The sequence below is a fragment of the Cyprinodon variegatus genome, unplaced genomic scaffold (assembly GCF_000732505.1).
Source record: "Cyprinodon variegatus isolate N-32 unplaced genomic scaffold, C_variegatus-1.0 Scaffold697, whole genome shotgun sequence".
NCBI lineage: Eukaryota > Metazoa > Chordata > Actinopteri > Cyprinodontiformes > Cyprinodontidae > Cyprinodon > Cyprinodon variegatus.
In genome coordinates this window covers 19198-31047 of record NW_015151150.1, presented here as the reverse complement: position 1 = coordinate 31047, position 11850 = coordinate 19198, and the positions used below count along the sequence as shown (strand labels likewise).

General features: G+C 36.8%; 1 protein-coding gene across 1 annotated transcript in view; it reads left to right on the top strand.

Moving 5' to 3' along the window:
• LOC107097448 (voltage-dependent T-type calcium channel subunit alpha-1G-like) overlaps positions 1-11850 on the top strand; it is a 274678-nt gene that overhangs the window by 244123 nt on the left and 18705 nt on the right. The window contains exons 15-18 of the mRNA XM_015394594.1: positions 3266-3331; positions 8724-8817; positions 10308-10486; positions 10941-11264. Coding sequence (XP_015250080.1) covers positions 3266-3331; positions 8724-8817; positions 10308-10486; positions 10941-11264 — 663 coding nt within the window. The remainder of the gene's footprint in view (positions 1-3265; positions 3332-8723; positions 8818-10307; positions 10487-10940; positions 11265-11850) is intronic.

The following is an 11850-nucleotide window of genomic DNA, read 5'->3' as shown; positions in this document are numbered from 1 at the left end:
ATCTATCTATCTATCTATCTATCTATCTATCTATCTATCTATCTATCTATCTATCTATCTATCTATCTATCTATCTATCTATCTATCAACACATTCAGAAAAGTTTAAAATCAGAAATAACACTGTTGAAGTTATTGGCACCCTTTATTTTGCTGCTTTGCGTGTCTCCCTTCAATCAGTAGGAAAGGAAATAGTTTGGATGTAGTTCAATTCTTATAATATAACAGCTTTAATTGGAGTAAAATTGCTTAAAAGGCAGAACTGACTTTGTCAAATATTGTTTCAAAGCTGTTTTCTTAGGTGACAGTCTTTGTTTGCATACAATTATGAATGATCTTAGCTTTATTACCACCTTAAATCTTTCCAAGCTGTATAAAGAACAAATGGGAAGCCTTTTTTAGAAAAACCTTTTAACCAAGAAACACAGAAACATGCTCCCTATGGTTGAGATAAACATTTCAGTTGCTGTTCTAGTCTATTAAAAGCTGTATGACAAACAAAACCAGTTTAAGAAGCTATAATCTTAATATCTTGAACACTGGTTTACTGGTAACAGACCCTTTCCATTAAGCATACATGGCACAGTGAACAGTCTAAAGGTATATCACAGTTGCAGACGATTAGGGTTTAAATATCACCTAAATCTTATGTGATATCTTTCTAATGATTAAAAGTCTCTTTGATGAAAAGTGAAAGAATTTTCTGGACAGAGTCTTCTCTGGCTTAATGGAGCAGCTTTATTCTGGGCTGTTCTCATGTTATCAAAGGCTTCATCTGAAAATGTAGACTAATGTGAAATGGTTCTACATTAATACACATAGAGCTAATCATTTCAAGCATGATGATTATGACTTACAGTTAATGAAAAGCAAAATTCTATGTCCATGAAAACTGCATTATAAATCAAGAACAATAAGTTAAGGATATCTGTATTTTAAATAGACTTTTTTTTTTATTCCACTGCTCTGTAGTCAATACTTGGTTGGGGGGCCTTTTGCATGAATTACTCTGTCAATCCAGGCATGGGGGGTCAATCATCATGTGGTTCTGCTGAACTGTGAGGAAGCTCATGTTGCTTAGATAGCAGCCTTCAGCTCACCTGGATCTTTGAGTCATGTGTCATGTGTCAACCCCATAGATTCTCCAGGGGTTGCAGGTCAGGCCAGTTTGCAGTACAGTCAAACACACTGAAGACTTGGTCATTGAATCAGCTTTTTGTGCCCTGAGCAGTCTAAACAGGTGCCAAGTGTTGCTGGAAATACATGTTTAGTCTGCAAAGAGAACCATAATGTTCTCCAAAATTTCCTGGTAGATTGCTTCATTTATTCCAAAAACAAAAACAAAACCACTGGACCTTTTTTTAAGTTTTCTCAATTCAAAATGTTAAGGTCATTGTTTAGTTCTTTTTTGACCTGCAAGTTTAATTTAACGACTCCCCTTTACAAAGGGATGGACCTGTTTTGGTTCAATTCAAATGTTTTCTAAGCCATAAGAAGGCTTCTGTTGGGCAATTCTATAAAGCCTGGAGCTCCACACTACAGCAGACCTTTTGAATTGAGAAAGCTTTCTGGGAAGCAAAACGTCATCAAACTTGGAAAAAAAAAAACTGACTAAGAATCTTCACCAGCATATTGCTTAATTTATTTTAGCTTAATATTGCTGCACAATGGGGCAGTTTTTAGTACTGTTGCTTTGAAGCAACAAGGTCCTGGGTTTGGTTTCAGGTATTTCTGCATAGTTTGCATATTCTCTCTTTGCATGTCTGCATTCTACTCTGGGTACTCCAGCTTCGCCCACAGTCCAAAAACAGGACTGTTTAATTGGCTTCCCAAAAATGTTTCTTAGGTGTGAGTGTGTGTGTATAGTTGTGTGTCTCTGTGTTGAACTGTGACCTGTCTGTCTGACCATCTACCAGGAGTGCTGGAGATAGGCACCAGCCCTACAGGGACCCTGTCGGAATAAGTGGCAGAAGATGGATGGATGGATAATATATATTCTGACACTGTTAGTTTCAAGTTAACGTTTTCACATTATATCTCCCAGGTCATTGAATTTAGAGATTTTCATTATCTGTAAGCCATTGTAAAGAAAGTTAAAAGAAATAAAGGCTTGAAATATTTCACCTAATAATGAATCTCTTAAATATATTGTTGGGCTACAAATGTTACTCTCTACAGAGCTAAATGCTAAAATATTTTATTTTAGTTTAGTTTGAAGTGACACTGACTTGTTTTTTCCATATTGTAACTTAAACTTAGTGTAATTATTACCATGATAAAATAAGCTGACTGTAATTTGAACGTTTCTGTCCTGTCAGTTTCCCAAAAATCTAAATATCATTGTTATAGCCAACAAAACTACAGCTGTGATTATTCATCCAATTTTATACAAACAGCAATAAATAAATTGTTGATATGTAATTTAGAAAGAAAAAGCTTTATCTTATTCCTTTTTAGACTAAGCTAGTCTAGTTAAAGTCATGGTTGAGGGTGCAAATTGTTTGGATTAGATATATTGTAGGGTAGAAACGGTTGTTCTGGATTTTACCATCACTCCCAAACAACCAGGTGACATATATGTGGAATCCAAAGGTCCTTATGCTGGACTGATAAGCTCAAGACACAATTTTTTGCAAATATCTGACAGTGAGTTTAATGTGTTTTATACTCTATGCATGTTGTTGCAAGGTAAACCTACTGTAGGTCCTGTTCCATTCTTTAAACTGTTTGCTAAAAATAATTAGTCCTTTATAGATTCTATGGCTTCTTATATAGAAGTTCCACGAAAATAGTATAAAATGTTGAAACAACTAAAAAATACTTTGTTTGCTTTTATCTTTTAAGGTACTAGATGGGTTCCAAAGACTGATTCACCAATGATGTTGCTGAACCAGTTATTTATTTTGTTGTTCTTAAGCCAAATGAAAGTTTGGATTTTTCCTTCTGTGATGGAACTTATGTAATGATCTATTTTTATATGCACAGAAATAAATGAGGCTTCTTGTCTCGTCCAGCTTTTAACGCAGAAAAACAACTCAGAGATTAAGTCAAAAATACAACAAAAACATGCTTCTCCTATAACTTCCTGACTTTTCATGGGTTCTACTTTTATATGTCCTTCACTAGGATGAAGTCAACATTTTCCAACATGTTGAATCCTCTTTAATGTTCTCCCTTCTGCTCTTGTCTGCTGTTGTGGTTCCACCTCTCTCCTCTGTGCCTCCTCTGTGTGCCTCCCTCTCCTCTCCGGCCACTTCCGCTAAAAGGAAATTACCAAGCGGGAGGACTTGCATGCCCAGCTGAGCCTAATTCAGCTGCCTATAGACTCAGGGGTATGTACAGCTCTGCAGCCATGCCTTTTCTCCCTTCCTGCCTCCATTTAATCAACTAATCATCTTGCTCCCTCTTAGCAATTCCTCTTCATTCCTTTTCCCCTCATGATTTCCTACATAGCTTTGCAGTGAGGCCATAGACTTCCCAATAGCTAGGATTTTTTTTTCTTCTTTGCAGACACACAGCTCATAAATGACAGAATGATGAATATATTAAGGAAGCCATTTTGCATAGATAATTTGACAGGCTAATATGTAGCAGACATTAATGTAGATATTAACATGCAGCTCTTAGTAATGCAAGGTTATAGAAGCCTTTAGGAGACTGTTGAGCCTTAGAGGGAAAAAAAAGCTGCCTAAAATTTCCTTGGTAATATTAATCTGAAGATTTAGTTTCAATTTTTGTTTTTGTCAAAAGTTTGAAAAAAAAAAATCTTTGCGCTTGCCAGTCCAATCCAATTGAGTAGTAAATGGGAGCTTTTCCAAGGCTTTTGGATGGATGCTGCCACCTCTCGAGGCTATAAATCAGCAAAAAAAAAGAGCAACTACAAAGATGAGTAAATAACAGGCTATTTTCCAGAGAAAGGCAAACACTATAATTCCCCAAAAGCTTTTTGACTTCAATCATTGGGTCTAATTAGCACTACTGATACAAGAAGGACAGGATGAGAAAATACTGCTGACTTCTTATTGGTTGACAACATTTTCAAGGAGAAATCTGTTGTTCTAACAGACATAGTTGACTCATTCATAGGACAATGTCTGCACACCTCTGAGCACTAATTATTATTTTGACAAAAGCTAATACCTTTTTCAACAATAGATATATTTTCCCCAAATAAAACATCTAGAAAGGCAACCCTTTATCTTTACAACTTCTTCATGCACAAAGATAAGCAACAGGAATTCAATAGTTAAACAGACTCACATTCAACAAAGTCACTGGAGTAGTACTGCCATTGAGGCTTCTATGTGTGTTGCCTATCCTGTTGCCAATAATGAGGCTTGTTGTGTTAGGTTGATCATAACAATAATTCATTTTTTAATTCACTTTATTTATATAGTGCCAATTTAGAACACATGTCATCTAAAGGCACTTTACAATTCAGCGAGATTATACAGTCAAATTGATTGATAGTTTTCTATCTAAGGAAAAACAGTTGATTGCATTGACTCATTGACTTGAAGGCTATTCCTCAGAATAGGCATGCTTGTAGTGACAGTGGAGAGGAAAACTCCCCTTTAACAGGAGGAAACCTCCAGCAAAACCAGGCTCAATGTGAGCTTACGACAAAACATTTCTTCACTTTACTCCTGAAAAGAAAAATCAAAACCGTGAGTATGCTCCAACAAGGGACAGCTGCCAACACCGGAAAGGAGAAATTACAATATATCTTGGGTTCTCTATGTACATATCAATTTAAGTAATCAAACTTCTTTGTGCTTTTTTTAATAATTAAAATAATTTTTATTATATTTTTGAGTTTTTAAAGCCAAAAGCTTAACAGGCAATATCAAGTTGGATAAGTTGCCCATGATCAGTACTGCAGTTGACCAACTGCTTGACCATAGAAGTCGCTAGATTTAAAAGGTGTATGTTATAAAGCTGGTGATTAGCTGTAATAGTTGTGACTGGATGAAAAGCATTTCCCGTCACCCATTTTGCCAAATGAGCTCCAACAAGCTGTCAGAATGTGAATCCCATCATCTGCAAACCCACAAAGGTCATCCCTGCAAGGTTCCACTTATCGCTGAAAAAAACTAAGGTTTTGAGCTCCTCTGTGTGCAGATGATATAACCAAGTGCTGGAGACTTGCTGTGGGAGTTTTTCCCTCCTGAAAAGCAGATTTCCTATCATGTCCAATTATCAACTCTAACCAACACTTTCTTCTGACCTTGCCAGCTCAATTTCTCCTCTGGGGCTCCCTAAAATCTCCTATTAAAACCTTATTTTATCAAGTTGAATAGAGTCCAACATGTGGTGTGAGATAAAATGTACCTTTTTTGGAAAGCTCCCACCATAACCAGATAAACCCAGACAGCTAGGTAGAAAACAGTTAAATCCAGTTCCTTAATCTTTTCTGGTCCTTTAACAGACATCTGATCACAGGAACCACAGATCATTGTAGATCTTCTCTTCTTGTTCTTGAAGTTTTCTCTGTAATATCTTATTTCTTTCTCATTAGTAATAACTTTTTTTCTACATATTTGGCTTTCATGGTAAAAAGTACTCATTAAAAAAAACACACATAGCAATGTTTTAATTTTATACGGCTGAAGATGCTCTCATTAGAATTTGGCAGCTGATCTCCTCATTGCAGAGCCGTGGCCTGAAAACTATTTTGGCCTTTTTCTGTTTTAAATTATGTGTGAATTTTTACATTTTCTAAATCGGGTTCTTGACTAATCTAAAAGTTTGCTGTGAAAGACGGCAGTTTTATTGGTAATACACATTAAGACATACAAAAACAATTACTTGGCTTCCTGTTATCAGCAGCCCCCTTTGTATCCCATTGTGAAGAAATGTGGTTGAGATTCTCCTGTTCTTGGCTCCTCTCAATTATCACCCAACCAGCAAATTCCTCCATCTTCTTCTTGCAGGTCCAATCCTAAAGCTTGCTTTAAGATTAGGGATCACCTTCAAGTTTCCGCTTTCCCTTATCAGTTTTATTTATTTATTTTTTGCCTTCACATTTTCTGCTTAATAGCTATTGTATGGTTAGAACACCATTTACTTATATGAGTCAATTTTAGCTATTTCAGAGTGAAACATTCATGTTATTTTTGCTGAATGTTGCTGCTGACTATAATTCTGCTGGGATTTGTTTTTCCAAAACAAATACCAGCTGAGACTTTATTTCAATGATTTAGTAAATTACATAAAAAGAACAAATAACAAGAGATATTGATTTATATCCTGCTGCTTCATATCATGTATATTATCTTCAGAACCTTAGCAGACAGTTGCCAAAAAACAGATAGTGGACCAAGCTCTTGGTTATAAAGGCTAAGTGGTTAAGGTGTATTGAATTTGAAATATTTAACAAGTTTATCTTCTTTCTCCAATTATTATTTTATCTTTTTTTTTTTAAACAAAGATAAAAAATAAATATCAACACAGGCAACAGTTATAGTTTCAAATATATAAGTCATTTTATTGGCAAAGACGTCTTTGGTCCTACATATCTATCAGTATGAGCTACTCTCTAAGTAATTCTTTTTTTGCGAAACCATGACACATGGGGAACATTAATGAAGGTTTCTGTAGTTTTTAGAATGAAGTTTGGGATTTATTTTAAATGCAAAGACAGCAAAACAAGGCATCATATATAGGGATTTAAAGAAGTTAGTTGACTTCCAATTAATTATCAATTAATGGTTAATGATATTAGAATTTAAACAAAATGTATTTCTGTTGTCCACAAGAAGCATATTGTTGTTCATTCTTAAGCAGAATCTCACTGGAATTTGCAAGAGAAGTCATACAATAACAGGCATGCAAGAGCAAAACCATGAAAAGCCTGGATCTAGCCTGGCCAGCCAGACTGAATTAAACAGAGTGTAAACTATATTTTTATATAAAGGGGGTAAACAATTTATAAGTAAATGGAAACAAAAAGCATGAAAATAGGCACCCCAACATTTTTTTTTATTATTTTTTATCCCCCAATTTGTCTGGTTAATAAATTCTTTGTGTTATACCCAGTCATGGATTGAAATTATACATACAACCACTTGGGGGCTCTGATCACCCAGCGGGCATAGACAGGAGCGAACACACAGAAGAAGAATAAATGTCTGTTGATGCTGAAAGGAGCTCAACGTCCGTAACAAAGCTGAAGTTGGCTTCCGTTCTAGCTTCCCATTCGGTAAATTAATAAGGGGTGTTTCTCCAATTTTTAAACTTCAATAAAGACCAATTTTTACCCTTTTTTGTATCCATGTCACACCAAAGATAGTCCAGCTCTCAAACTAAAAAACCTAGTCAGATAAATGTGGACTAGATTACTCTAAACTACTTGCTGAAAGATTAAAACCAGGTCTGGGATTTGTGAAACCTTTCTCTGATTTGTGAAAATTCAATAGAGACAGATTTTAACACTTTTTTTGTGTCAATGTCACACTAGAGTTGGTCAAGTTCTACAACTACCACACCTAGACACATAAAACTTGGACTGGATTATTCTAAACTACTTGTAGAATAATTGAAACCACCATTAAAAGAGTCAACCACACCAAATATCTTGGGTGCAACAGTTCGTCTTTAGTTAAGTTGTTTGAAAGTTTTACAAATTAAAGAAACTACTATAATACTTAAAAACCAGTTATTAAATGAAAACAAGTCTGAAAAATATCTTCTACAAATTTACTTTGATGTCTCCTTAAAGAATAAAACTCTGACTCTGAGATGCTTTAGGCTGCTACATTATGCCCTGAGCTGCCATTTTAAAACAGCAAAAAACCTCTTAAAATAGAAATGAATCATCACAGAAACCATGAAAGAGTCTAAGTGACCCTCGAATTGATTGGCCCACTACTTCATTAGCATAAACTCTTTCTGCATAATTCCCCCTATGCTTCACAGGACAAGCAGATCAGATGAGGATAGGAAAATTCAATTGTGATCACAGAAGTAGAAAACCCAGAATTCCTGTGAAAGTTATAAAATATGTTATATCTATACCTGCATTTCATTCCAGCCTGTGTGAAGTATCAGTAATGTAGTTTGTCAGTTCAGAAGGTGGTACATGGTGGTTTGGTCCAGAGGTTCTTCCTACTGTTTATTCTCTTTGCTACCACAGAGGTCTGACTCACTGGGTCAGCATTTCATTTAAAGAGAATCCAGCTGACACCCTCTGCTTTATTAATATTATCTGTAGGCACCAGTGAGGTGGAACAAATACAAAAAGTATATCTGCAAGTTTCGTTTTATTGCCAGCAAACTATTTGAGAAAGTCCATATATAGAGGGGATATCGAGAAGAAAACGGCTTGTGAAAAGATTTAGACAAAAGAAAGGGATAAATTTAAAGAAAGGTATAAGGATAATGATTTGTAGATATTTTGTGGACAATACCTTTAACAGTTACTAAGACACTACAGTAACTGTAAGAAACATTTAGCATCTCAGTAAAACCATTCATCTTCTATCCCAAATTCTTGGAAGGTGTAACATCACACATTCTTAAATGGATTTAAATATGGCTTCCAAACACGCTTTAATAAAATTACGAAACCAAAACTACTGTGAATATTTTAGATACATTTCATAAACCAATTTGTGATGATAATTAGCTTTTAAACCCAACGTTTATGTTTGGCCTGACATATGATAAGGCTGCATGTTTGAACAAGTTCTGCTCTAATACTTCTTTTGTTAATTGTTTCACAAGGGGGATATTTTGAAAAATGGTTCAGAGATTGATTCTGTTACACGAAGTAAGGAAGATTTCCCTGGCGGCAAAAAGGATTTACAACCCTCCTCAGGTAAGACATCGACTGCGATAATAACAAAACTTTCTGAGAGGAAACGAGAGAAATGCTAAAATTGGAATTAGCCTTTGATTTGATCAAAGCTGCTGTATGCTGTTGATGTCATGTTCTCGATCAAACTCAGTGGGCATATTTCTGGCTGTCCTTATAGTCAACATCAAACCAGGACAGCAGCATAATCTATATCGCTTTATTTGCCAGCTACAATCTGCTCTACAGATCGGAAGCTTTGAAAAGTGAAACTTACAAATGTACAGTGCCACCACCCTCTATCCTCTTCATGTACCATAAACCTGCTTACACATTTCTAATCGGGCTGCTCAGTGGAACAGTTGCTAGCACTGCTGCCTTGCAGCAAGAAGGTTCCGGGTGTGATTCCCGACCCGGGGTCTTCTGCATGGAGTTTGCATGTTCTCCCTGTGCATGTGTGGTTTCTCTCCAGGTACTCTGGCTCCCTCCCACAGGTTAATTGGCTTCTCTAAATTTTCCTCAGGTGTGAGTGTGTGCACGAATGGTTTGTTGTCTTTGCGTTGCCCTGCAATAGACAGGGTATAACCCGCCTCCCGCCTGTAGACAGCTGGAGATAGGCACCAGCATTCCTTGCGACCCTTGGGATAAGCGTGATGAAAAATGGATGGATAGACACATTTCATACACATGTACCTGCATCAGGATGGGCATATTCGGGGCACTGGAGATGGATCAGCCTTTCTGGGTTTGCTTTCGATGCTCATTATCACAGCTTTTTAAAAATATTTTCTTTGGTTATCTTGTCTTCTTTTTGCGGTTATGTTCTGTGTTTTCTGTCCCATTTGTCTCATACAGGTGTGGAAGCAGACTTCAAGGAGTTACTGTATATCTTCTGTGTTGCCTATTTTTGCTGTTCTATTTTATTTTCTCTCCTTGTTTGCATCTTTCCTGTCTCTCCCTCTCTTTCTCCCCTTAGTTCTTATTACCTCTTTCTTTCTCATCTCCCTTTTTGTCTCCTTGTCCGTTGTATATGATTTTACTGACTTAATGTTTCACAGTAAAGTTTCATATACTAGTACCAAGCGGAACCCCATTGCAACAGTCAAACAGGTCTGCTTGTGAAAGCAAATCTGTCGCTTTATCATCTAACTCTGGGACATCTATTCCATGAGCTATATTAGCAAAACAGGGAACTAAAACAAATGGTTACACACCTGGAAGACCCATTTTTCTCCTGCTAGCCTTAGATCAATAATGACAGAAATATTAGAATTGTTTACATTTAATTGCTCTTGCCTTTTTCTATAATAGTGTTGCTGCTCAACATTATGTTTCCTTTCAAGCGAATTATATTAAAGATGTGCTGAAACATTCATGTCGCTCAATAAGTGCAAATAATTTTTTTTCTGAACTGCCCTACCAAAAAAAAAAAAAAAAACTTGGGGATTTTGTCTAAATTTTTTCGGGTTGTCATTCAACCTAATCTTTCTCCATCATCTGCATTTTAACCGCAGTCCCACTAAATGGCCATGTGGAAATGAGGACAAGTCTGACACCACCAGTCATCACCCACACTGCTCCGACGCCCATGCCTGTTCCCAAATTACCTGTAGCAGGCGACCCTGCCCTGGTCTATGAATCCCATCATGGCAGCAGTATCTCCATAGACCCAGCCAGCTATGATAAATCACCTGTAAGTAAGAGTATTATTGGTTTCCCCAGTGCATAGCTGTTCTCTTATGTGATAAAACATTTGCCAGGATATCAGCAGGCTAAAAGAAATTGCCTTCTCTGGCATCTGGCTTCACCAGCAGTGTGTGAATTGATAGTTTGTCTCTTGCTACTGTTTGGAGATAAAGATTGATGATTAATGGCTATTATCAGTCTGGCCATCTACGTTTTGCTGTAACAGCCACTTTATCTGACAAGGTGAAAATCAAAACGAAGACTTGAGAGATTACATCCAAGTCTTCCGTGTGTTCATGGATAATGACAGTTCAGATAGTCAATTTGTAAAGCAGCTTTATCAATGTCAGCTGCCTTAAATCAAATTACAAGAACATGGATGACCTATGGATAAAAAAACAGTAAAGAAAAAAAAATCCTTTGAATTAGTATGTCTTTTCCTTGCAACACTCTCTCTACAGACCAGTGCCCGCTCCTCTCCCCTTGGTCAGTGGGCCTCTGGCAGCAGCTGGGGCAGCCGCAGGTCCAGCTGGACCAGCCTAAACCGTGCCCCATCATACAAGCGGCAGAAGTGCCAGTCCGGGGAGCGGCGATCTCTCCTGTCCGGAGAGGGCGACTCTAGCTCTGATGATGGAGAAGGTGGGGGTGGGGTGCTGGAAGAAGATGACAAGTCCCTTCCAAGGACAGACTCAATGTCACAGTCTCAGAGGGCACCACGACACAGGAGGATGGAGTCTGTTGAAACTCGCAGCTCCATGGATTTGCCTCCTGAAAACTCACTGCAGGTAGAGCAGCTTTTGAAGCTTTCTATTGTATCAAGTGTCACGGACAGTGAACTTCCTCAGGTTTTTGTTCATTTTATAAGAAAATATAAATACTAAGGTATTAATATGACGGAAGGAAGGTAAGAACATTTTGTTTTTGAGAAATGTGTAAAGAAATTTTATATTTATCCTCTTTTTCCTACAGCTCTCAAACAAAAATCCACATTAAAAGTTACCTCCAGAAGTACTCTAATTATTGAATAAAGTCAATCCATTTGTAAATTGATCCTAGTAAAAATTTTGCCTTAGAGGTTTGTTTGAAACCAAGCCATAATATGAAGACCAAGTAGCACTGCAAATATGCCAAAGGTATGCTATAAGACTGTGAAAGGTTTGGGTCACACTAACGTGGTCCTCCATCCTTTAAATTTAGAATTCATTAACAAGCTAATTTTTAATCTACAATGGAAACATGCAAAACTAGGGCAGTAGCTTAAAAAAAACGTTGATTGTAGTTGTGCCAAAGAATATGTTTTAAACTGATTGTTGAGACGCTTGAAAATGTCTTTGAGAAACTATTTTTGAAACTTAGCAAATTTTAATTAAA